Genomic DNA, 27,944 nt, shown 5'->3' with positions numbered 1-27,944 from the left:
AAATGTTTGTTTAACAGAGTGAGTCTAAAGTCAGGTTTTACAGTTTCAAGTTGTGCACTCAGTGTGTATCTTTGCTAAAGCTGCACAATTCTCATAATTTGTTAGTTATTTTGCAAGAAAAGCATTTTCTTTTGTCATTTTTGCCAATCCTGTAATGTTAAGAAATCCTGGAACTAAATCCCATCAAAAACAAATCACCGTTTTACCAGATTTTATTGAATTTTCTTGGGATTTTGCCATATCTTGCTAACTGTCAAAGAGACAAACAAATGAGTATGAGGCAATCTATCTGCCATTTTCCCTTGTTATCTTAAATTGTCTCTTAACCTTTGTCTGTCTACCTCGCCCTTGTTCCGCCTGACTCATACTTATTCACACAGACTGTGAGATACCCAGTGTTGTCTCGAACAAGTGTCATCATGTTGTGATGTTTTCTCTCTTATCAGTGTGAAATGGTGACACACACACATTCCTTCCCTAACAGTTCATCATTGCACACAACTGCAAATATCTGCGTGTACTCATTCAGTCATATAAAGTTTTTGCTGACGTCTGCTGATACCTGAGAGCGCTGGAACAGCTGTTAAACTTTGCTTTAAATAGGTAGCTAGTGTTGGCCTGGCAGAAAATGCTGCGTTAATGGGAGGTCAAAGAGTTTCTCTTCAGTTAAATTTTTTCAAAATGCTTTTGAACTTGGTATTCATCACCAGACCTTCCTCAGCAGGTGGAGTTTCTTTTTTAACTCTCAACCAACAGATACAGATATTTCTACAGAAAGCTGACATTGGTCTCTGTGTGGGCACACTGGGTTTATTTACCAGCCAGACAGTATTTTTGTTAGTTAATTAAGTAGAAATGTAGTTTTGTATACTTTCCATCCTACAGTATATTCAAGCCAAGTAGCAGTTTTTTGCACGGTTGAGTCAAAGCATGAGCTTCTTCAGTCAAATATCATTTTGGGAGCTAACTCCAGTGTGCGAACATTCTACTTCTCGCTCTATTTTGTTACTTACTTTATTTATTTTTCATATTTTCATATCATATACCATATATCTCATATCAGTCACGTAAAAGGTGCACTATGTAACTTTTTTTTGTAACGATTTTGGCTGTTTAGTCCTAGATTCTTGAACTGTTGGACTCAAAATACAAGCCTGCTTATGTTTACATAAGTGATCAAATTTGAAGTACATCTAACAACTGTTTGCACGTTAGCTCTTGCAACATTTGTTTAAATTGATTTTCAATAAATTGGCTTCTATTCTGGATTTTATTACTCTCTTTTCCGTTGTAGACATTGAGTTTGTTGTTAAAAGCCCTTTTCTTTCTAGTTCTTGCTCTTCTGTGATCATCCCATCTAATCTAATCACAGCTCATATTAATGTGTTAAGTGGGGTAGGACAGTTACATCTCCTACTGGAGTCTTCCTGTCTGTCACTCCATAACTTGGACTTTCTGTGGTTTCAGTCCACAAGATAACAAATCACTCCTGCACATAAACTGTGCATATGTCAATAAAGTTTACTGATCCTTAAAGTCTGAAATTCTTACAGTCTGACTTTATTGACTTATTCATTATTTATGTTTTGTGTGTGTACAGAAGTGTTAATTCTAAATGTGAACATTTTATTTTCATTGCAGCTGCTTTAATAAGATTTTACGCTTGCATGTGGCTTTTATGGACACATGACTTTTGTTCATAACTCAGAAAGCGTGACAGATTTATTGCATTTATTTCACTCGGTCTTATCGCACACTCTGTGTGCAGTCTCTCAGTACCTAATTTGTTATATTTTTTACGTGCTGATCATTAACATTTTACAATCTCTCCCATATTTGAAGTGTCCATGTGTTTTCTGTTATCTGTACAACAAACACAGTATTTAGCAACAAAACTCCATTCTCATTCCCACATTGCATCGCACTGATGCAGTTCAGCTCAGTTCTGTTTGGCTTAGCAGCTGTACAAAACAACACAATCTGCTCCCCTAATCAGGACCTCACTCCTGTTTGCCCCTGTGTCATGTAGGGAGTGTTTTGCATGCTTACAGTGTCAGCAACCTCTGACCCCTAACACAGAGGGCAGCAGGCTGAGGACATGCTGGAGTGGAATTGGGTAATATTTTATGGAAACATGAAGGCAGGTCACACGGGACAAAACTCTGTGTTTACATGAATGAAAAGCAAAACTAGTGCACATATTTAGAAAGCATTGCATGCATTTAAATACGTGTCATTTTAATAAAGTGTATAAATTATAGGACAGGCAGCGAGTGGACATTTTGGTCATGGTCTGAGTTAATGTTTGGGCTGATATGTTTGAATTTGATAGTGAGTTACATCGTCTCGAAAAATACAGCATGCTGTTAATGTTGTCATCGATGCAGTGATTACTTCTTTGGAAATAATACTTCCAGAAACTTTACCTTCTCCAAAAATGTAAAAAAAATAAAATAGAAAATCAAAATATGACGCATTGTGCGGTTCTGTGTCAGTTTGACTGATTATGGCAGCCTGTGGAAACACTGCTAGAGAGCAGTAGATTAGTTTCAAGAAAGTAGGAGGAAGAGATTGATGACAACACCTCCCATACATCTGTATTACAGCTCGTCCAGGGTCAAAAAGTTTTCAAGGGTCAGAAGGTTTGGACTGCAGATGTATTTTTCTCTTGTAAGTGGTCCTGTTGGATCCACTTGTGTATTAGCCATATTAGTGTTGTGACAATACTGGAATTTCTAACTTCGACACATACATACAATACCTTAAGATAAATCGATAGTCAACATCATGTTTAATAGCATGTTTAAACTGAAATTGACACAACTTTGATGGATTTTAAGAAACTAGGACATTTTTCAGTATTTTCCTAATATAATTAATCAATTAAGACAGTACCCAGTAATACAGCAATACAACTGGACCAATAGGAACCCATGAAGACCCCTTATCTGTAGCGTCAGCTGTCATGCCAGTAACTTTACATTACAAATTACTGTTTTTTGTGCCATTTGGGTGAACATTCAACAAGAGCGGTAGTGGGAGGATGTTCAGAGTAGCACTGAAATGTACCGAGTGCAACCTCCAACTTCTTTTGGTGAGCATCCATCCGCTGAATCCCTCCCTGCCTGCCCTGTGATGTTCTGTGTTTCTCTCAGAACTGATTACATTGAAGTTGATCTAGATCTCCTTGGCTGCAGATCTGCCTGAGGACCAGCTAGCAACTGACTGGTAGTATTTTCGGGTGCTGCTGTTTTAAATAAAGCATCCAATATCCTTCCTCTGCAACCGTGACTGTGGCATGTAATCCTGTGTGTAGTGCTGAGATCTGATCAAGAACATGCTCTACTTTACTGTTATGCCACCAAGCTGAGCCGGAACGCTCCGAGGGCTTTGAGTTTGATTCTTTAAAGTTACATCTGCAATTAGGTCATAAACAGAGAAGCCAAAAATGAACGTGAAGAACCATCATACCGATCAGACGCTGTACGTCCTCTGCCATGACTGTCCTACCTCCTCTTCCAACATTGCCTGACACTTCCCATATTTCCCTCTCTCTCATCTTCTTATCATGCCCCCTCGTTTAAGCAGGGTGCTGGTTTTAAGCCCCAGCAACAAGACTCTTGATGTAGACAGACAGGGAAGGAGGAGGGGAGGAGAGACCTAGAAAAGGCTCTGGGTTACTGGGATAAGACCGGAGAGAGGACTGTTACCTTCCAGCCAAGCTTTCATACTAAATCTGGCCATGTTGTGAATGAATAAATGTTGGCCATGGATGGGATAACCTTCACTCTAAACGTCATCTTTGACCCCGCTGGCTTAAAGGTGTGTCAAGTTTGACCTTGTCTCACTTTACTTTGGGGGATACAGAAGAGCACTGATATTGAGATTTAGCTCACAGTACACATTCTTGTGTACAGACTAACTGTCTTTTTGTGTGCTGTTTTTTATCTCGCACCTGTACCCGACTGGTTGTGCACATTGTCTTTCATCTATGCAAGTTAGAGTTATTACCATATCTGCTAGGACATCCTAGGGACTCTTGTTAACTGTCAATCTATTAATTGATTCATTCTTTCAGCTCTATTTTTTAATCTGTCACATATATTTAGATTGACAGTCTAAAGGCTCATTTATGCTCAATGTTACACATGCATACGGATGCGGACAAAGCTCTCTATCCATACTACGTTTTAATTTGGTGCTTTTTTTCTGAATGCTTACAAATGCAGACGACACAGAGCATTACCATCAGAAATTCAGGGGGGCAGTGTAGCCAGTAGTTCAACCGAGACGACCATAAGACGCGACGAATGGCGGACATCTGAAAGTGTTTAAAAATAATGTTCTTTGTCCGTTTCTCTCATTGGTAATATAAGTAAAGAGAATTCTCTGTCCACATGACAGGTCGCTGCCGTCTACAGCGCTACCTCCGCTTTTGGTTATTGTCAGATACTCTTGACTCTGCTGAATTGCCCCCTAGTGGATGTATTGCTTAACATGCATGCTAATGTTAAGGATGCATGGAAGTATGTGTGCAGTTATGGGTTCATTGTTTGAAGATCTATTTTTGTACATATAGCGGGCATAAATGAGCCTTAACTAATTGTCAGAGTTGTCCTCACTGGGTAAACCCCAGGGTTAATTGGTCTGTTTTCTTGCCCAACAATTGACTTGTTCCTACACCACTGTCTTCATTTTCCTCTTTTGTTCCATCGCGCCCTCTTATTTTGGTTTTGTGACTCCCTGTCGAGTGTTCAAACCATAAATAGAAACTTGTTCCTCTTAAATTGTAAAATTAGTTTATACTGTTAACAAATGACAGGAAATAAAACCTCATGAATGGTAGTGTCCATGCTGAGCATTTCCAGTCACTGGCAGCCAAGAGTAATGGAGTCACAACTCGATTCATATTTTGCTTTCAGTCAGGGGAGAAATTCCTGTTGGAAGAGAAGAAAAGAAGAAGAAACAGACAAACAATGTCAGTACGGAATAACTTTAGGTTGAGTAATTGATGCTGTGACAAGCAGATAGCATCTGCTTTGCCGTTACAGTGGTACTGTGGTCAACTTGCATGTCCTCTCCCATAAACATATCTACTTTTATACCAGAGACAACATTTTGTTTTAGCCACTATGTCAACACACTTCAATACCAATACTGCAAGTGGTCATTCCCCCCTGGATCTTAAGGAAAAATCCAAGAAGAGGTATCCCCATCCCTTATGATCCAGCTACATGACCTTCAGTTTCATATCCATTTTTCGGCTGAAATGCAACGCTGCCTTTCATTTCTTTACCGTTTTTCCAGGAGCAACGCAAAGCTAAAAGGGTGAAAAAAATGGAGAAAAAAGTAACATGACAGCACAGGAAACGACAAACCGAACATTATGGGATGCCGGTTTTCTTTTTCTTGGAAAAATGGAAAAATGCAGGCCAAGCATCAGGTCTCCACCATCTTGTGGCTTCCAGTGCTGCGCCAGCATCCATCCACTGCAGTCGTCCCTCCACACACACACACAAACTATTTGTCACACATTCACACACGCAAACTGGCTATAACTGCCTACATGAAGATGTGGTTGGGGCATTTTGATTGGCCGCGGGCCCTTTATTAACTACCGTTTATGAGGCAGAAGAGCTTCAAACCCATAAGTTCCAACCTAACGTCAAGTGCAATAGAGGGGATTTTTTTTCTTTTTCTTTCCTTCCTTCTCTCTTTCATGGAGAGAACAGAATGTACTGAAGGCAACAGGCAGGCAGGAAGAGAGTGGCTAAAGCCCTAATGATATGGTGTATGATTGTAACCTTGGTGTGTGTGTGTGTGTGTGTGTGTGTGTGTGTGTGCGTGTGTGTGTGTGAGAGAGAGAGAGAGCAAGCAGAGCTGATGGACCGCTTCAACAAAGTTTTACTTCCAAGTCCGTTTGGTGGTCCTGATCTCAGCTAAACTGAAGCCCCTCTGGCTTTCTTTCTCCTTCCTGTCCTCTTGCATGCATCACTGTCTGTCTCTCCCATTGAATCTCATGTGCGTCAATCCTCGTTTTCTCTTTTTAGATATAAAACACTTACGCGTTTACTTATTCAAGTTTAGCAGGTGAGTTAGATTTTCCACAATTTCCACATTTTCCTACGCCACGCCACTTACAGCAAAGGAAAGTTATGGCAGAACCAGTTTCGACCTGCAGGTGTAAATGTCTGGATGTTGCCTCCTACAGGCAAAGAAATGAACGGTTGCTGCAGTTTTAACACTTGCTTCTGCAGTGTTTTTTGGTATGCCTCCGTGCCGGTAATAGCCGTGGTTTGAGCCATTATGTTTTGGGTTGTCCGTCCCATTCTTGTGAATGTGACATCTCAAGAACGCCTTGAGGGAATTTTTTCAAATTTAGCACAACTGATTAGATGTTGGTGTTCAAAGGTCAAGGTCACTATGACCTCACAAAACACAGTTTTTGCCTTTACTCAACAATTCATATGATGATTATGACAACATTTTACACACTTGTCTAATAGGATAAAATTGTGATATTATGACATTTTATATGCAAAAGGTCAACTTTGACAACTCTGCAAAAAATCTATCATGCAAGCAAAATTAACAAATGCCTTAAAACTAGATTTTAATTAAAGTGCTTATAATGCAGACATTGCCTTCAGGACCCTGTTTTTTTTCTGTTTCTAGATCTACCTTTCTTTCTTCACCCTCCTCCGTGGTCAGTTCACCGTCTTAACCCTCTTACAACAAAGCCTCGTAGAATTTTTCATGTAGAGGTCATCTCAAGATAACTGCACTGTGGTAGCATACACTTTTGCCGGTCAACAGTTTCTGTGCCCTGATTCTCGTAACAACGGCAGTGGGTGTGCAGAGGTTAGCAAAAAGGTCAAGTAGGGGACTTCCTATCCAGATTTGAGGAAGTGGAAGTCGTACAGTGGAGTCAGCCAGGGCTTTGTTAAAGCTGTTTTCTGTGTTCTCTTTTATTTTGATTGGGTTGTGTGTTTTGTTACAGATATTGATTAAACTTAGGTGATACTCAGATTGTCAGAATATTCACAAAGGTTTTCCTCACAGTCTGGATGATGTAAATCGTGGCAATCAATTAAATTTCTTTGACTGAAATCAAATCTGGACTCTAATTTGTCCTGATTCACCTGATGTTTGAGGCAGACTAAAGCAAAACCTTAGAAACATGTTCTACCCTCCCTTGGCCCTGGCCATAAAACTCAGACAATGCCCTGGTTAGGAATGGGCTTGGGAGAGCCTGTCAGTGGCCTGGTTAAGAGCAGACAAGGCAGAGCAAGGGACTGGCAGTGCCCTGGTTAGTCCGTCATTAGGAATGTGTCTGCGTAAAAGGGGTCAGTTTCCCTGGCTCCTACCCCCCTCCAGGTTTCCATAATTGTCAAACGAAGCACAGATTAGGGGAATGAAGCTCTTCCCTTCTTCTGCCTTTCTGTTTTCTTGACCAAACAGCTCCACATCTTTTGTTTTTCTTACCACAGTCTTGAAGACGAACAGTAAACTTAGAATATCCTCCTGATTCATGAGCATCCCGGTGTGGAAAATCAAAGAAATACAGGAATATCAGGGTTTGTGAGCACTTATCTATGTGGGTCATGCTCCTAAATGGAAGAAATGCATGGTCTAAGACTAACTCCTCCATCATTTCTTCACCTCTAATCTCCTGCCCTTGCCTTTCCCTCTATCGCCCTTCTCCTTTCTTCTCTCCACCTTTCCATCTCACCCGCCACCACCCTTCTAATTCCCTCCTGTCTTGTCCCGAATGTAGCTAATGAGGCCCCGGCCCCTGCGATAAGTGAATCAGGTATGTTGATTGGTTTGGCAGAGGCGGGCCCTTGCCAGAGTCGCTTTGCACGCACCGCCGCCCCTTAAAAGCGCCCACTTGGCCGTGCTGGTGTGCGTGTCTAAGAGAGATGGAGGGGAGAGATGAGGGAGGGAGATAGGGAGCTGGCAAAGAAATAAAGGGAGTATGAAAGGAGAGGTAGGCAGCCTGCCAAGACAGGAGTAGCTGGACCTAGCGGAATACCATTATTAACCAGGACGAGACTCGACCAGAGTTGTTGGACTTCGATGATCATGTAGAGGCCCCAAACCTAACCCTAAGTTATCCAAAAAATATATTGAAGCCAAAATGGAAGAACTGAACTTAAAGGATGTTTCATATCATCTAGTTTCGGTGTCTTTTTCAGCGGTTACATATTTCCTGAGCTGCATAGTGCCGCGTGAAGAGCTGTCATAAAGAGTTGAACTGTAGGTATTCAAATTTTTTGTGCCAGTTCTGCTTTTAATAGATATGTGGGGATTTTTTTTTTTTTTTTTTGTATTTTTACTCCCCTGGAACAGGATCAGTCGACACAAGTTTGGATCACTGCAACCACCTCAAGACAACAGAGAAAAATTTGGTCTACAACTCACTTAACAAGCCACAGCTGGGCAAACCTAATGCAGCACAAAATGACTTTATTGACAAAGGTGTTTTGGCATTCAAGTCGACAGCTAGGCTAGCAGTTTTCCCTCCAACATTTTCCCCCATTTGTCTTTATCCCTACTCCCTCTATACGCTGCAGTGTTTCCTTTAAGTCTTGTACTCCGCTGAGAAGATTACCAAACCACTAGACCTCATCAAAGTAAAGAATGATTAAAACGCTACAGCTAGAAGCTTTGAGTCCGCATTGTACTTTTTCATAAAGTAATCGTTGCCATATTGACTTTCAAAGTGTATTGCCTTGGTTTCATGTTCAACAAGACATTTAATGAATTGTGGGAAGAGTGGTTTGGGCTTTTTACACCAAATCAAACGATAGAAAATATATGAAACAATGCTGAAGTTAACCATAATGGCAAGCTATACCATGTAGTATACCATATAGCCATGTAGATAAAAAGCTTAAGCTAATTTACTGCATTGGTTGATGTTTTTACAGCAGTAAAAGTTGTTTAATGTAAAGAAAAACTACAGTAGTCTTTATATGTAGTGGTTTGTAGCAACCTTTGAACATGGTGCTGTAGACGAGGGGAGAGAGGAGGCATGGAGCTGGTTGTCTCGGGTCGATAAGTGATGATGTGTGCAGATGTTATGTCCTACCCTCAGGTCGATATTTCCCTCGCGGTCAGTGGGGGGAAGGGGATTAATAGGATTTAGAAAGAGGGGGAAAACCCGCCGCTACCTGAATCATGCATGAGACGGAAGCTTCAGCTGTTCGATTTGTGGAGGCCGTGCTGACATCGGTGTGCTAATAATCTCTGCTCTCATCACACAGAACCATGTTTGGTCCACAGATGGGTACTAGCACATTGTAATGGCCATATGATCCAACCTCTGACATAACTCTACTGGCTCACACAGCTCCACTTTCCCTATTTTTGTGATTATGGTTTTCTTAAATGTCTTATTAGAGTCAATTTATTCCTCCCTAGTGACCATGAATGGAGTACTGTGTTGTGACGGGCCTGTGATGTAGCGGTTACCACAGCGACAGCTGTGTATGTGTGCGGATGGCGGTATGTGAAGGAGACTGGTGTTATTGAGATACGCTGCTGTCAGCAGAAACAGGCAGGCAAGCAAATCAATGTTGGATACAACAGCAGGGAGAAGCGTGTATGTGTGTTTGTGTGTGTGTAAGCCTGTGCAGGCATGTTCAAACCCTCATGCTCCTGCACACATGTGAGCAGTGCCCCCACCCCATCTCCTTTAAAGGACAGGCAAGGTGAAATACATGGTGGTTCAATGGCAAAAAGGAAGAGAGGTGCAGTGTGTCATGATGATGAATGGTTCCTTTGCCACAGATTTTGCAATGTTTATTTTCATGAATGAAAGTCCTGGTCATGTTTGTTGTTCTTATAAAATGCACTTAGGATGGGACAATAGAAGATTTTATTCGCAGATCAAAATTAAAAAAACACTCAAAATCAGTTTATCTTGGTGATTTTTCATTTTAGGGATAATCGTGAATTGAGATACTGATGAATATTCACGTAAATAAGCTGTCTAGCTCACTGACATACAGTCTTATGTTGATTTCCTGATTTATTTTGAATTTCCAAAGCCTGTCATCGTAGCTGGAGGCATGACTTGCACATTGTATGATGACAGGGAGATGAGTGTATCAACATTTATTTTACCTTTTTTGGTGCAGGGAGACCTTGTGCTTTATGATTACTCATTTAAGATTATTTGACTAATTGTTTTCCATTAAAAAAGTATTTGTAACATCTTTTATCTCAATTATGTTGGCTAGGATAGTTGTGACATGTAATTTTCATATCACCCCATGCCTTAAATGCACCCAGAGCGTGTGCAAGTGTGTTTAATTTGTACATGGATTGGTGTTTGGCCTCATTTAGTCCTGTCCTATGGTTTGGGTCACAGCAATTAGATGGTAGTGTAAAATCATACTGTGTTGTGTGCTTCACTGTGCAGTCCTGTTCCTCACTTACGGAGCTACATTTTGAGAATGCAAATGACTGTCATTGGCAAATTATGGATGACTAAGTGTTATTTCCTCTCTCCCTCCTACAGATGACAGATTTGTCTGCTAAACACTGCTCTGAGGAAACTTCAAAGTCTTAAAGTGACGGTCACAAAGACAGCCTGCTGAGAGAAGAGATTTTCCCCTAGAGCCTGAGGGGACTCGATATCACTACCACACAGATGTGGACCTCCCAAAACATAGTAATCAAATAATAAACAAACACAACCGGTAGAAAACAAAGAATTTGAAGCCATGTCTGACCATAAAGACATGACACATCGCCACCTGCGGCACAAGCTACAGAGTCTCAGCAGAAGACTGGACGAACTGGAAGAAGCAACGACCAAGCTGCAGAAGGCTGAGGATGAGCTGCTGGACCTGCAGGTCAGTACTGGTTGACTTCTGATTGTGTGTTTTTGTGTGTGCATTTCAGAAGTAATGAGTGGAAAGAGACAGAACAGAAATCTACTGCATGTATAGATGTATAGACTGATTGAACTCTCTCTCTCCTCTACAGGACAAAATCATCCAGGCAGAAGGCAGCAACTCATCCCTGCTTAATGACATAGAGGTCCTGAGGAAAAATCTCCTAAAGATCCAGGGAAAGGATGAGGAGGTACGCAAAGCTGAGGACCTCTGCCGCACAGTCAGAGAGAAACTGGAAGAGGAGGAAAGCCTTACAATGGAACTAAGGGCTGAGATTGAACGTTTACAACGCAGGATGGCTGAACTGGAGAAACTGGAAGAAGCTTTTGGGAAAAGTAAGTCTGACTGCAGCCAGCTCTGCCTCAGCCTCAATGAGGAGAAGAACTTGACTAAGAAGCTCTCGTCTGAGTTGGAGACCCTCAAAGCTCGTTTGAAGGAGGTGGAGGGGTCTGAGATAAAGCTGGAAAGAGCAGAGCAAGCTTTGGCAATGGAGCTTGAGAAACTCAAGGGATTCACCCAGACCTTTGTGAGTGAGCGTAAGAGGCTACTAGAAAAACAGAGGGAAGATGAGAAGATCATTCTGAAGCTGACAGAAAAATTGGAGCAGCAGAAGAACCGGCTTGGCATGTCCGCAGACCCTGGTCGTGCAGATTTCATTAGGTCACGAATTGAGGATGAGCTTTCATCCACAGGGCTTCTCACAAGTAAACTGGCAGGACGCAAGAAGAGCCTTGACTACTTGAAGATGGCTGATGACAACATCGGTCTTGTGAACAAATCTGAAAATGAGAAGAACAGCGGTCTGGAGGGCTCGCAGGAGGAGGACAACAAAGTAAAGGAGCTGACACAGGAAGTAGAGAGGCTGAAGAACCGCCTTAAACAGCTGGAGATAGTGGAGGAGGATCTAAAGAGCTCGGACTCCAAAAACTATGAACTTCAGGAGAAGTTCCAGGTGGAACGAAACAGGACGCGCCAACTTAGTGAACAGGTGGAACAGCTCAGGACGCAGCTGTGCGGAAAAGGTGGAATTGGAAGAAATGGAACCAGTAATGTGGATAAACACGGCAATGGGAGCACTAACCTTTGCCCCAACAGCCCCGCTAAGGTGTTGGAGAATGGCAAAGCTGACAATGAAGAGATTATTGTGAAGGGAGGTTTCAGACAAGAGAAGCCCAAATATAGGAGTCCTGCAACTGTCTCAGAACCGAGTTCCCCAAAACACAAGAACAGGGACCTCTCTCCTCAGCATAAGAGAGAAACTAAGTTGAGGAGCAAAGACCTGAGCCACTCAGAGGAGAGCTCCCCGAAGTCTGTGAGGAGAGCCCTCAGTCCTGCTCACAAGAGAAGGACACCCAAAACCCCAACTACTGCAATTTCATCTGATAACGGAGTAAGAGACACAGGACGAGGAACTGAGGAAAAGTCCAGAGGTGCTGCTCTCTGCTCTGCAAAGACACCTTCCAGTGATGTTAAAAAAGCATCTGTTCTTAGTCGCTACCCTCCAGCAGCTAATGACCAGAAGCCACTGAGATCGGCTCACAAACAGACCGATGGGGAGACTAAAAAGAGCAGAGTAGAAAAGTTCTCAAAATTGTACGTTGGTAGTGATAGCGAATCAAACAACTCTGATGTAGTGCCTGAAAGTTCCAGTAACATCAACAGTGTCTCAGCTTTAGAGAAGGACACAGCGTCTGCCTCAGATCAGGAATCAACAGACCAGGTTCAGGAATCTGTCCCTGTATCTGTCGCCTCCACCCTGTCCAAAGCAAATGGATCCTACACAGCCTACAGATCCCTTGTCACTCCACTGCTGCCCAACGACCAAGGATCAGAGGGTCATTCATCTGCCTCCGAAACAGAATCTACTGGTTCAAGGCCCTCTGAACCAGAGCCTGTACCTGAGACGACTACTACAACCGTAAGCAGTAGGACTGCATCCTCCAGATATCCTAGATACTCCCATGTGCATGACTCGCATTCAGAGGGTTCTTCTACCCGGAGCTCGTTCGATGAGGAGCTCCACAGCAGAACACCATTTGCTGAGGGGGGCCACCCGGGGCCCACACATACTGCATCAGGGATTGAGATCCAGCGAGTGTGCAGCCCACGTGAGGCACGGATGTCAAAAGCTGTCATCAAGCCCGCAATCGTCGAGATTGACAGGAAGGAAATGATGATTACTGAACCTTTGTCTACAAATGGCAAACCCAAAATCTCCACCAAACCTGTCGTGACCACCACTAGTAAAATGACCAGTAGTATAACCATCTACCCCAACGACCCGAGCTCCTCCAGAACCAGCAGTCGCAGCAGCAGTGTGTCCAGCGAACCCTTACCGGTCAAAGAACGCCACACCTCCACCAGTAACATCCTCATAGGTGAGTTTTCACAATTCACAAACCAGTTTCACTTCAGTGGTCACCGCCATTTTACACAAACTAAATAAAATGTTAATGTTCAAACGTTTGATAAAAAAACTGCATATTCAATTATTAACACAAGCAAAAACCTAACATCATTGTAATGCCATGTGAACGATCAAACATTTCCAGCTGAAGCTCTGTCTTGTCATTGTGCGAGTCCATAGCTCAATACTTATGTTAGAACTGGAGTTGTATATTTACTAACCAGTAAAACTTCATGTTAACGGAAAGTATAATGCATTTGATTTTCAAAGCCAACCTCCTTTTGCTGTACTCCTGCAGTTCCTCATTCTGTTAATTGTAAATAAAGCATGTTTTTTAGGAAGTTAAAACAAGACAAACAAGCAAAAGTTATTGAAAAGTTATTTTCCATTTTCATGGATTGATTGTTGTAGCCGTGGGTCTAAAGGATAAGTTCACCCAAAAATGAAAATTCAGTCATTATATCCTCACCTCCGTGTGCATTAGTAGTTGGGTGATTTCTGGAGCTTCACAGCAAAACAGCTTTGCAACATTCTTCTTACCAACTGTATCAGTGGACTTGTCATATCTATACAGCTCGTCCAGTGTAATCCAAGTCTTTGAAAGCCCAGAGATCCCAAATTGATTTGAAAAGACGTTATTTACACCCTTGATACGTGGTCCAGCTTGTGCACCACTTCAGTCAGCTTGCATGCTAATGCTTTAAGCTTATCAGCTGAGATTTCTGCTTACAAAAGGATGGTGTTAACATATATTCAAATCAATTTGGGATCGAGGGGGATTTGATTATGCCAAATGAGCAGTTTGGAGACATTTTATGTTTTTCAACATTCAATCATAATGTGCCGATATAGCAGGTACTGTACAATGTTTACTGTGTCCACCATCTTAGTTTCTAGTGTTATAATGCTAACATTTAACTGCTAACTCTAGGAGCATTTCACACAGAGTACTGTACAGGCTGATGGAAATGTCATTAGTTTTGTAGGTTTTTGGTCATTATCTGACACCACCATCCATATAGCCATTCTGCTAGCATAAAGGACACTGCCTCTTGTCTTGTCTATAAATCTATATCTCTACTCTATTTTAATGAAAATTTGTGATATGATTTTACTTATCGCCAGGCCCCAGCAGTGAACACCATGGCAGCATCTCTGTCCCGTATGAGATCTCCATTCCCAAGAGTGAGATCACCTTACGGTCGTGCCAGGACCAGGACTGTGGGGTGGACGACCACAATGATTCCTCATCAAGGTCCAAACTCTACAACACCTCCAGAGTGGAAACCACCACCAGCCACCTCTGCTGCCAGCGCAGCAACTTCAGCCTCCAGTCCCCGGACACCAGCTCCGCAGACTTTAACGACACTGAGTCAGGCTTTGAAAGCAGCAGCAGCAGTAGCACCACCACGGTCACCAGCTGGAGACGCCAAAGACAAAGCCAGTACTCCCAAGAAGACAGTTTACCAGACATGAAGAATGTGACTGTGAGGAGCACCTGGAGGAACCGGGGTCCGGCAACTGTGGATGAGACAGGCCAGGGAAGAAGGGGTTCAAAGACGCTGACTGATGGTGGGTCAGAGGATGAAGCAGAAGCTGCAACAACATGGAGGGCTTACCGGGCAACCACCTTCGATACAGAAGAGTCACTAAACAGCGGATTAGGAGCTGGTGGAAATGCTGAGGCACAGAAGGGAGCCAAGCCGTCCCCTGCAGAGGTGAGATAATGAATAAATGTATGAGAAGGAATAATAGATTGTAGGATAGGAGGGAACAACATTAGATTTAAATTTTTCTCTTGTGTTACTCCCTGTCTCAGGTATACATGCGTAGGATCAACAGCGTGGTTCCCAACACCAGGGAAGTCGACGAACAAGGGATCCGCCGGGGAAAGCGCTCACAGTCTCCCACCACGGAGCCAGGAAGCGTGGGAAGGATCGTACCCCATGCACCTGTTACCTCTCAGTCCTGGGGCCGATCATACACACCACAGGTAGGGCATCCAACATGTTTCTCTTATGAAATGTAGCGTTTTGACGAAATGGAATGACTCAGTTAAAGGAAGAACAGAAGCCAATAGGAAAAAAAAAAAGTCTCTTTTGTCTCCATTAATATGACAAATTTCTCCTAGAGCTGGGGTTGAAGTGTATTTTTGTAGGGTTTTGTGTACATATAATGTCAAATATGTCACCTGGGGGTCATGGGAGACAGCTTCAAACTAATTTGCTTACAGCTTCTTGGAAAAATGGTCCTTATGTCTGCTTTTTGTCTTCAGGCAAAAACAAAGCCTGTAGTTTCACTGCAAAATGTGGCTTCTAAATTACTCTGCCTTGCTATACAGGTGAAGGTATTATCGCACCACTCTGCACATTGTTTTGTCTTGAAGATAAAAGTCCAGAAAGTACAACCGCAGGGCTGAGCTCCTGGTGTGTCCACTTTGCATGAGAGCCCAGCTTGTATTTTTCCCTGACGCCAGGCTCTGCGACTTCAAGCTTAGCACAGCAGTTCTGTAGGCCCCACTCCTGCTGCCCCAGTAAGCACAAAGAGAAAAGGGTGGGACAAAAAAAAAGAGAGAGGGAGGATGGAAATGAAAAAACCTCAACAGGGGGAAAAGAAGGTTAGGAAACCTCAAGGAGAAGAAAATAGCTTTCTTGTATTTAAATGTGCCACCACATTTACAGTCTGTGCCCCTGCCAGGCTGAAGATAACTGTTCAAATACTCACCTCCACGTAAGTTGTTTGTGAGCCACAGACATTCTTCTTCCTGCACAAACTGTATGTGCATCTATCACTGTTCAAGAGCTTATTTTTATTGCTAATAAGTTTTCTTTTCACATATAGTATGACAAAACCTTGGCACAACCTGACCCATAACTTAAGACTGGTTTTGGAGCTTATAAACAACACGTTTCTGTACAAATTGCCAGATTAAGCCCTCTGATTTCATTTCTTCGTGCCTGTGCATTGACATGTAAGATTGTGTGAATATCTTTAACTTCATTAATGGAGTGTGAAAGTTTAAACAAGTCAGAAAAATGAGGTGAAAACTACCAATGAGCTACAGTATTAACTTACTTGTCTATTGGTATATAATATATTGTCAAATGGCTGTAGTAGTGCTTACAGAGTGGGCTCCATGGCTACAATAACATGTCAGTCTGTCATTTTGACAAACTAGGTTGGACTAGAGGCCTTCGGGTAAGATCTGTGTTTTCCCCTATAAATAAACTGGACGTTGCCAAGGAGACAGACACACACGCAAAGTGTCTGCCGTCTCGTACATCATTTTTGGTCACATTTGCGATCAAGGGCGAAAAGTTCAAGTTATCTGGAGTTAAATTGTTTTTGTCTTTGCACACAGAGATCTGCTGTCGAATATAGTTCTAGAGAGATTTCTCCAATATTTGCTTGACCGGTTGATCCTGTGGTGTACCACAGTGTTGTTTTTGTAACTGTTGTGTTGAAGATTTAATGGTTCTTCATTGAGAAGTAGTGCATTGAAGGGGTATTGGCCAGGTCAGGACCGGGACTTTAGGTTAAAGGACGTGGTTGTGGAGTCGTGCAGTGCTGTTTTTGGCATCATGGGTTCTCTTCCTCTGTGAACGTTTACAAGGGCTGGGCATCAGCCCTTTTTTGGTATGGACCAATGTATCAGACAAATATCAAGTGCCATTAAATATCTGCTCAGAGCCTGTAATCACGACCCTGTAAGTTTCTGCTATTTGATTTATGCAAAGTTCTTGTACTGGACGAAAAATTCACTTTTTACAGAGGGTTAATTTACCTGGGAGCAAACCCCTATAATTTACATTCACATTGCACACAAAAGTAAGATGTTTGCGAGTTCAAGATGGGGGTTTTGTTCAGTGTGAACGGGATACAATACTAAGCTGTACAGCATGTACTGGTTCAGATGATCACTGGTCAAGTTTGTCTTCACACTGCTTCTTCCTCAAATATGCAATTGCATAAAAACATAGCAACTTACATGGCCTTGGAGCTGTAATTGCTAACAGGGCCTCGCCTTCTCATTCGCCCCAGTGGGCCAAGTGAGCCTCGACCCTTGACGCCCCCATTCAGCACCGATACAGGCTTGTAGAAAGAGCATTAGAGGTGAGACACCTATGTTTTGTCTCTGACTCCTGCCCTCCCTTTCTTCTCGCTTCGATCCCTCTATTTAATTTGTCATCCAAGCCCTGACATGAACAAAGTGGCTTCAGGGAGCTCTGTCAGGGTCAGTGCCCACATCAGTTCTACCACATGGCCTTGACCCTCAACTCCGCATTTTCAGGACGGCGACCACTTATTCTCAATCGGTTCATATGTCTGCTGCTCTCCTCTTTCTGACCCTGTCAAACATCACTCAATCTTGACTGCATGGTCACTGTAGAGCCCTGGAAATAAGCAAAATGAGTCCCTGCCCAGTCCGTGATGTGTTAAACCAGCAGTGCCCTGACAAGCTGCCTCTCTTATTGTCACTTCTTCATTATGGGAAGTACCCAAACCCGCTTGGTTGACTCTTAAAAGCCACGTTAAAAGCCTTGTTCATCCAGATATTTGATTCATGAACTGGTTACTCCATTTGGATAGCAATTATAAGGAAAAATTGCTGCAGTGCAAAAACAACATACTTCAATTCATAATTGGGCTTTGAAGCACGTCTTGGAGCACAGCCGATCATCTTTGGTTTGGATATTCAGAACATTTCAGTGGTCTGAGTACAGCCGTTCCCAAGAGGTTTGGATAAATACAGCTGCAGTTAGGACAGCGGGAGGTTGGGATTAGTTTGTGATTGCAGTGTCAGAGGTTGATAGAAGAGGTTTGTATTATTACACGTTTGTAGATGGAGGCGGATGGGTTGATGAAAGAGGAATGCAGCTAGTCATCATTGATCTGTCTTTCACTTGGTATCCGTACTCCTCTATCTTTGGCTAAAACTTGATCCCTAAATGTTGCAGTCTGCATTTAGATAGTCGGACTGTTAGATTGTATTTTTGCTAGAAATTGGCCGATGACCAATGACATCAAAGGCCTCCCAGTAATGAGAGTAGAGCCGACTGAAAGTCAGCAGCACCAGTAAGGCACTATTGATCAATATAGTCATTAAGGAGGAGACAACACTCCCAGATCCTTTAAGTACCCTGCAGCGACCCGGACAAACTGATAGAGTATTGATTAGCTTTCGTTTTGAAACCTCATGTATAAATTATTTGGATGTCATTTATTCAGACCTCTATGGGACAGAGAATGACATCTTTTCATCTACTCAAAGGTCATGGCAGTATCATCATCATGGTCCAAATCCATAATATAAATTCTGTTTAACCTTGACTGTTGCCTGTGGTTTGTCAGTTCACTGCTTTGGTCCAGAATGAAATATCTCAACAACTGATTGCCATGACATTTTGTGCCGACATAAATCGTGTCCTGAGATTTAAGCCTGCTGACTTTGTTGATTTACCTATAATACAATCATGACGTTAGCTTTTTTTTAATTTATAGTCAAATGTCTGTACAAACAACGGTTAGATTGCCTTTAAATTTGGTATGGATATCCATGGTGCCCAGAGCATAATTCCTAATGATTTCTGCCACCAGCAGAGAGGTCGTAGTTTGCACCTACCCAGGAAATATCTCAACATCCAGCGGGTGGATTGGCACAGTTTTCTTCACATAGTTCCAGGGCGATGTGTTCTAGTGACTTCAGTGATCCCTTGGCTTCCCCTCTATGGGTTTTGAGTGAAATATATTCATACTATTGGATGGATAGCATGAAATATGGTATCCACCTTGATGGATTACCACTTTAAAAGGGCCTTTTGTTCCTTGACATCTATTTGACTCCCTGACGAAGGCTTATTTGTTCTAAGGTCTAACATGACCATGCCGTGACAATAAGGGAATTTTATTCGATCATAAGAGAGCGCCTTGGATTTTTCTTGTGATTTTTAAGTCTACTAGACGAGCCTACAAATACTTGCAAAACTAATGATATTCCCATCAACCTCAGCTACACTTACCTGCATCAGTGTGTAAGCATTGTCATTGTGATCGTGTTTGCATTAGCTGATGACATTTAACTCAAAGCACCGTTTTGCCTGAGTACAGCCTCATAGCTGTAGACTTTGATAGCTTTGATAATAGACATGTAGAGCAGAACATGAAGAGCATAAAGGACTTGATCCAAAAAACACTTGAAGGCCAAGTCTTAAACGAACATATCAGGTAAGTGTGAAAATGGGGAGTGCTGTCTTTCTGTAGGACTCACTCCACACTTCAGAGCCCAGAACAGAACAGCTCTGTAGTAATTCCTCCCCGCTGTATCAGTAGGAAACCTCAGACGGTACATGAATGAGCCGTGAACTTATGTTTGGCTGAGGACAACAGGGCCGATATGGCCGGTGAGCGAGATACCAAAACATCCTTTGTTGAGTCAAAAACCAGCGGCAGCAAGGTAAAGTGTGGGATCAGAGCCTCTGTACTATTCACTGTTCGCCTGATGTGACCCGCAGAGCAGAAGCCCTGTGGAATAACAGTCTGTGGGATGTTTTCAGTAGTACAACATCAGAAAACAGGCACGATATGAGCGACCCGTGAAATGCAATAAAAAAAATTGGCTTTTATAAATCACAACCAATAAACGGATCATCATCTGGGCAAATGAAACACACATTTCACCTGGAGTGTTAAGAGCATTGTCTTGCTTGAGAGGTGATTTAAGAGTTTGGATTGGCAAGACAGCACCGTTCCTTAAAATTGGGCGAGAGACCAAGGGCAGACAAATTTAAAGCAGGGGTATAATTTGTTCTGCAGAAGCTCTGACACGCTACGTGTGTTATTTCTTAAATCTGCTGGGCTTCAGTCTGTTTTGGAGAGCCGAGTCTTCCCACAATGTTTGTTTGGTTTTCAAAGTAACTCTTGGAAACTTTATTGATAATTCTTAAACAGAGAGCCCTTTTTTTCCTCATAAAACTCCAGAGTGTGAGCTAAATGAAGGATTGTAGTCAGTAATGTTGCAACATATTGTTGTCATTGCCAACCGTATCCAGCCATAGTTACCTCATGACTCATTTACATGTTAAAACAATTTAAAGTATCAGAATAAATGTAAAAAAGTAGCGTGGCTCAACACTGTCAAGCTAGCATGTTAGCTGTCAGAAATTTTGGCCGCACTTTCTCTGCCTTTCTCGTGCCAGTAGCTCACTAATAGCTTTAGCAATATATAACCATGTGTTTTTGTCAGAGCATTATATTTATTTATTGCTGTCGGGATGTAAAGAGAATTTCAACACATCTAATAAAAAAAGTCTTTTAAAATACATTGCCAACCTTACCTTTATGGAATAGTTTGACATTTTTGGAAAACATGGTTATTTACGTTCTTGCCGAAAGTTAGATGGGAAGATTGATACCATTTTCCGTTTCTGTATGGCAAAATGTCAGACTATTCCTCTAAATGTCAGAGAACATGACTACCCGGCTCATTTCACATATAAAAGTTGGTGCGAGATATATACCTAACAGCACTGCTTTTCTTCGTCCCACCTTTTCTTTTTTTATTATGTCAAATCATCATGCTGTGCTGTCAGACATGATTTAGCGTTTCTGATTATAACAGCCTATAAAAGTGGGTTTTCCAAGCTGAAGGCGTTCTGATGTGATCTGCAGGAGCAGGTCTGTGATGGCAGCAGCACTTGCTGTTCCCAGTAGATTTCTTTCTCTGCTGTGGCACATCAACTTACTTAACGCCATTTATTACAGGCTGACGTTCCTCTTGCCCAAATATTTTCTTAAATTAACTTTCAGCCACATGGGGGGGAAAAAAAGCTCTCGGTTGGCACACTCATAGAAGTTACTAATTTTCCTTCTACTGAAGCCACACATCTTTTAAAAGCAGTAGAACATCGCAGGCATTGTCATTTTCAAGCTTTTTCTTTGAAGTTTTTAATTGAAACCTGCCAAATCTTTGTTGTCACGAATGTGTTGAACAATCTAGCCTCCTGTTGAGTGTAGGAGGAACACTGAGAGTGCAATACATGGAAACCTTGTGAAAGCCCCCGGTCTTGCAGCAGTGGCTTACCATAGAAGGAGAATATGCCACTCTGCCGTTTCCTCCCCTCGGTGACGGGAGCAGGAAGTGACCACACTGACTACGCCTACTTGGCAGGGATCTCTGGTGACTGATTTCCTGTCTGTTACCCCAGGAGACCGAGAAAAGGCAGTCCAGCAGGGCTCCATTAAAGCCAATTAGCGAGAATGCATTCTAAAACTGCATCAGAAGCCAACTCCAACCCACCAAATGTCACTAATTATGGTGCTTTTTTAAAGCTGAAATTACAGGAGCGGGGTGCTGTTTCTGTGTGCTTTAGGAACTGCATCGTCATCTAACTCTCGCTTTCTTGATGCAGGGTTACTGAGGTTATGAGAGGGGACGTGCCGTTGTAGCCACCACAGACTAGTAACTTGGGGTTTGTTTTCTAGTCAGCCCACCAAATTATAAATCTCTCAGCTTGGGGTATGTTTGGGGTTTTTGGTTGGGGATTTTTCCTCTGGCAGAAGTCCACATGGCAGACTTCCTTGTCACACACCAGTTAACATAAACAGCATGTATTTAGTGCCCACATAGAGTCCAAACAAAGTGCCCAGCACTCCTATACAACAGAGTACGGGACTGAATGAACCAACCTCTATTGTAATGTTTGTGTTTCTAACAAAGCCAATGCCAAATCAGACCAGGAACAATAATCTTTCTTTATCTCATTTTTGAACCTTCCAGCCTGCTGATAGCGCAGAGCCCAGTCCGAACCCGACCCACAGCCCGGCCTCCTGGAGGCGGCAGCTACCCCCCAGCGACTCACACGTCCTGGGGAGCGCTTATGAGCGGGCGTCCAAGACAGCAGGGGCCTCCTCCAGAGGGGATCCGTGGTCCAGTCGGGGTCAAGGGTCGGGGTCCAGAGCCGAGGCGAGGAGTGGAGCGGGGAGCAGACTGTGGAGCCGTCAGTCTGAACATCATTAGACCAGCTGGGTCTGAGCAGCAAAAGGACAGGTAGGAGAGGGCAGGATCTTTTCTATTCCTACGACTCCTGAAGCTCGTTAATTAAAGGGAGCTGATGTTAATTAACCCTGCTGCAATGGTGTCACATCTCTTAGGAGGGTTTCAAACCACATCTGCAGTTTTAAACTGACCCTAGACTACTGTAGCACATTAAACAGCACAGGGACAGGGTTTAGCCTCATATTCGCTGTATGTAATAGTTTGCATCCACTCTGCTGAGTTGTCTATGAGCAAGGCAAAGATTCAGGTGAACTGTACTGTAACTGGAAAAGTCCATTGTCTTTAATTCCTGAATATTTTCCATCAGTATGCTGGAAAGGACTATGTAATTTAGCACTAATTATTGGAAATTTCTTTAATGAGAGGCTCCATTTAAACCTGAATAAATACTCATTCATTATTTTTTTAGTCTGTTTATTGGGTTTTTTAAGAGCAGGCAATGTATACATTACAGTGACAGCGCTCTGTGTTAAACATGGAAAGATGAAGTAAGTAAGTCTAGTTAAAATAAAACAGATAAATATTATTCAGGGTAAAAAGACAAAATAAAACAAAAAATAGCATCAGCAACAAATAAGATATGTGAATTTGATACACAATCTATAACATCTCGTCACTTCCTGTCAATTACATGAGGTGTACGAGACAGTTTACTTCTGCTGCTTCTTCAGCAGTTTTCAGGAAGATACTTGAAGTTTATTCTACATACTTGTTGACTCGTATACAAACTAATTCCACATTTTCTCATGTTCAGCTGACCGACTTTTAACCGACTGAAAGACTCAGAGTTTTGCTTGAAATGCATGGTAATAATTTTAATTGGAAGTGTATCAATTGGACATCTATTTCCCCATAATTGGGACCAAATTACCTTGTTCTTTCTGGCAGACTGTCTAGAAAATAATTAGGAAATTATGGACCATGGTCATGTTTCTAAAAGAGACAAATAGTTGTGTTTAAGTATGAAGGATTAAGAAAGATCTTTCTCTTCATTTTTCTTTAACAGCACTCCATTAATCTCTCAATGGCACGAGGAGGGCCAAACATCAGTCTCCCATCAACTAGTGGCTACACCATCTCCAAAAGTCAACATCTACAGCTTCTTTAACAAGCAAAGAAAAGAAAAATAGCCGTTGCAGCCATATAGAACAACAAACCACAGACATCCTTACTCTGACCCTGAGTGTACGCTGAGATGTGAATGGCTCTTCCTATCCGGAACTTTCTCTGTCCCAAAAGAGGCATAAATGAAAAAGACAGTGCCTGTACAGTGTGTTTGGAGGTCGCCTCACCAGCCCATGTATCCTCTTCCGCTTCTTGTGTTGGATGTATTATAGTGTAATCCCGAAACTTGACAAGGGAGAGGCTGGCATGCTGGGGACGGCTGGAGATTTTCCTGCGTGCCAGAGAGGGTTTAAAGAGACTCAAACGTTTGAGAATGCCTTTCTCAGAGGACCATTACAGCGACCTCAATGGAGCTGAATATGTCGCTCTTCAATGCTTCTATCTTCAGTCAACAGCAGTACGATGTTTAGGATGCATCTTCATCTCACAGGGCTGGATCGTCATGCAGAATTCTTCACAAACTAAAGGATCTTTACCTTAAATGTGACCAAAAACAGGAAGCAAATTGCCATCTTTGCTGACTCGTACCATGATATCCACTCATGTTTGCTTTGACGGCCATATGTGCTTTTATTTCTGATTTTTCCTCCCACATATGAACGCAAAACCATGCAAACATGCGCAAACAACAAGAAAACACATGTTCATTTTAAACTTTTGGTTTATTTTTAACCCGTGTCACCACTTTCCTGGCATGCAGCCTCAAACTGGATATAATTTGGGCTCTTCCAAGTTGAGCAAACATTTGCATGTTTCTAAGTAATAACTGAAGAGCACTTGAACGATTGTGACTCAGCATGCTTATAAAGGATTGCTGGTTTGCTGCATTTAAGGAGAACACATGCACACACACATTACTTCTGCTAGACCGGGACGGTATTTATGCTTTTTTGCCATTTTCACCACTTATTTTGATTCTTTGTAATTTGCTTCCTGTTCTGCATTATCCTTTTCCTTTCTGCTCAACCATATCAAGACAGAAAATCGTAGTTTGCACGCAATGAAATGCAATGCACATGTAGAAAAAAAAAGAGTAATTAAGGGGGGTTGTGGAGGGCAGTGTTTATAACCTCAAACCATGCTACAATTTCCATGGTGCTTTTGTTTTACAGCTGTTGCAGTTGTCCTCATTCATGTATTTTGAGAGAGCCATAGTGAAATGGAGTTTCTGTTTTAACATGGACATTGGACTTTGGATTACCAGCAAACCGGACATATTTTCAGTGCTGCTGTAAATACTGTGTACATGCCAGCCAGTCATAGACTTCTCACCACAAGGAACTGACAGTCCAGCCTGACTGGGTTCGCCGTGCGAATCGTCCCAGCTTATCTCTGTTTCTTTTTTCTATAGAGGTGTATTATTTTGTTACATAAAAAATATCAATTTGTGGTTGGTATGTCGGAGCAATCTCTCATTGGCGGTGGCCACTGCGGCAATGGGGGTGCCATAGAAACTGATCTCAGTAGTGGCCAGTAATACAATAAGGTGTTTTTTTTTTTGTTTAGGTGAATGGTGCATATCTATGACAAAAACCTCAAACCTTTTCTGTAATGTTTGAGTCGTTCAACAGGCTCCTGCTGGATGTAAAAATCTGACGCTTAAGATTCACTGCAGCTCGACAGGCGATGTAAACTTTGATCCCACAGCAAAATTATCTGAATGTTGCTCTTGAATGCGGCCGAGAATGACCAATTGCTTGATGGCTCGATGCAACACGACTGCATTCTTTGTCATAACTGTGACAACTTGGGACACACGGGATCTGTCGAAGAACTGTTAAAGCCCGGTGTCCATCTTGGTTCTTCTGCTGTTATGGATTTCAATGCTGTGTTGAGTCAGACCCTGCTGGGGATGTACATGTCTCAGTCCTCCTGCATTCTTACCAGCCGCCATCTAGCTGTAATATTTATGAGTCTCCATATAGTATGTACAGGTTCTTTTAATGTGCAAAGGTCAGGCAGGAGCCCCGAGTGTCGCTGCTTTGTCACTTTACTGTTTATGCAAGCAGGAGATTATATGCAATCAATAAACTGCCCCCCCACCTCCATGCAATGTCTGTAACTATGAGTCGGATCAGAGGTGATGACTGTGTGGTGATAAATCCAAACTCAAATGTTTGTTCACCGTTACACAAATGTTCATTTACATGACTTTCACCGTTTCTTAGACACATCTACAATAGGTTCATCTGTGCCTTGAGATGCAGTAAAAGAGGTAGATTGTCCCAGCAAATTCAGACTGTGCACATGAGTGACATGCGATACTAATTGAGAGGTTCTTTTTTTAACTTTATATATTTTTATGTTCGGAGGATTGTTGTGTCGTAAAAGTATTTTTGGTTGAAGCGTAAGAAGAGGTTCTCCGAGGGAACTCCTCCCTGAGGGATGTCAAAACAAGGTTCCCTGAGAAAAAACTAGCCCAACTTCAAAGCACCCTTTTAAGAATACAGACCGCACCGCCCAAAAAGCTATGTCCCTTGGATTTGTCTGTCAGAGTCGCCGGGTGCAGCGCAGCCTCAGAAAGGATTGCCATGTGGCCTCTTCGGGGCAGCTGCTGGCTTTGTGATTGGGCAAAAACAGACCAGACAAACTGTTTAGAGCTTTTAGCGCACTCGCCAAGACTTGATGATCATATAGTCTTTCCGTGCATTCTCTGTTGCCATCTCTTCCTCGTTCTCATCTTTTCAACTGATTCCAATTTTCCTTTGAGTATTTCACAAAAGTCAAAAGTCCCTCCCTCCCCCTTTCCTCTCCCTCTCCCTCCTTCTTCCTCTCTTTCTCTGCATCTTCCTTGGATTCTCATTTCCTAGAGGGAAGCCGAGTACTAAACAGCAGTGATATGTGTTGTTGGTTCAGAGAGTTGTTTTTTGAAGGCCAGAGGCCTGTCACCAAACAGTGATGAGCAGCTCCCTGGGTAGCTGGAAGGTCAGAGGTCAGGGCTGCATCTAATCCTGTCTTGACTCAGGGCTTCTAAATACAGGAGAGAGGAAGACGGGCAGCTTGGCAGCGATGTCCACTTTAGGGATAATCAAAACAGACAACGGGTATTGAATGTCCAGTTCTGCCTGCGCCCACACTGCCAGAGATACACGTGGTGTGGTCGTCCATCGGTGTGTGTGTGGGTGTTGTTATTAATATGTCAGTGAGGGCTCTCGTTTTAAAGCTCGACATGTGAACTGGCGCGCTGTAAGCGGCTGCAGATCCCCGAGTAAGAAGGTGCTGAATGACGAACGTGCACGTGTGTTTGTCAGAGTTCGAGGATGACATCACTGTAGGTCAGGATTACTGTTTATAGCAACTGATGATGCAAGGGCCCCCCTTAACCTTTATCCTGCCTTACCGCCCCGAGAATGTGTCACCTGTTTCCCTCCGCCCAACAAATTAGTCAACCACGCAGACAATCCCGCAGTTTCACCTGTCCTCAACCTCTATCATTCGTCTCTCTCGCTTTCTCTCACCCTGAGGAGAGAATTTGAGTTGGGGGGTCCCGGGAAGAGCCCAGCTGTCGGAAACTGTAGGTTTTATGACGCGTTGGAGGCTTTCCCTCCTGGAGACCGGCTTCAAAGAAAGCAGGGCTAAGGGCAAAGTTGAAACTGCTTCCTCTGCTGTGCATGCTGCCTTCCTTCCTTACAAGGCCCCAAAGTACACTAACACCCGACTGTACGTCCACACCGTCCATTGAAACAGACCAGTTAACGCTTCTATCTTGGGCTACATGCCTACTACTCACATGTCATATAGGTCTTATTTGATGCTTCCAGTGGGGGAAGCCTGTGTGGTGTTGACATGGTGCAACGTACTGACTGGTCATCTGGGACTCAAGTGAAGATTTCACAGGTGTCGAGACTTCTATGGCTTTTGTGGCACTATAAGGGAACAGTTTCATGGTTTTTGTCAGTTCCTCTCCTCTCTGAAGATGGCAGAGAATAGATCTATATTGTTTTGATGTGACTTGCCAAATTTTGGAGACATCGGCCGTAGAGACGTCCGCCTTCTCTTGAATATAATGGAACAAGATGGCGCTCGGCTTGTGGTGCTCAAAACACCCAAAATTTACATTTGGAAGAACTCAACAGAAATGTATTTTTCCAGAAATCTTGAACGTGTAAATGAAGATAATCCCCAGACCTTGTCGTGGGCAGTTTCATGTAGGAACTATTTTCTTTCCGTATCACCGTGCAGAGGGAAGCATGCATCCACTCATGGAAAAGAGGCTAGCTAACTAAGATGCTGTTGATGTTTACATCCCTACTGTCTCCCGTCCACGAGTAGATGCACGGTTCACTCTGGGCGATGATGGGGGGAAAAAGAAAATTGTTCCTACATGAAACTGCTCACAACAAGGTCCGTTTTACGCTTGGAGCACCACAAGCCAAGTGCCATCTAGTTCCATTATATTTGAAAGAAGGCAGATGTTTCACTCTGCAACTCACACCAAAACAATCTAGAT

The 27,944-nt window shown here is 42.8% G+C and overlaps 1 protein-coding gene across 1 annotated transcript in view; it reads left to right on the top strand.

Moving 5' to 3' along the window:
• luzp1 (leucine zipper protein 1) overlaps positions 1–27,806 on the top strand; it is a 49,242-nt gene extending 21,436 nt beyond the window's left edge. The window contains exons 3-8 of the mRNA XM_073482726.1: positions 10,529–10,865; positions 10,999–13,285; positions 14,440–15,032; positions 15,134–15,307; positions 22,091–22,360; positions 23,376–27,806. Coding sequence (XP_073338827.1) covers positions 10,734–10,865; positions 10,999–13,285; positions 14,440–15,032; positions 15,134–15,307; positions 22,091–22,330 — 3,426 coding nt within the window. The 5' untranslated portion in view covers positions 10,529–10,733 and the 3' untranslated portion in view covers positions 22,331–22,360; positions 23,376–27,806. The remainder of the gene's footprint in view (positions 1–10,528; positions 10,866–10,998; positions 13,286–14,439; positions 15,033–15,133; positions 15,308–22,090; positions 22,361–23,375) is intronic.
• The last annotated feature ends 138 nt before the right edge of the window (positions 27,807–27,944 follow it).

This window comes from Pagrus major, chromosome 16 (assembly GCF_040436345.1).
Source record: "Pagrus major chromosome 16, Pma_NU_1.0".
In the NCBI taxonomy this organism is placed as follows: Eukaryota; Metazoa; Chordata; class Actinopteri; order Spariformes; family Sparidae; genus Pagrus; species Pagrus major.
The sequence above is the reverse complement of the archived record's forward strand: the minus strand, read 5'-3'. Positions and strand labels throughout refer to the sequence as shown.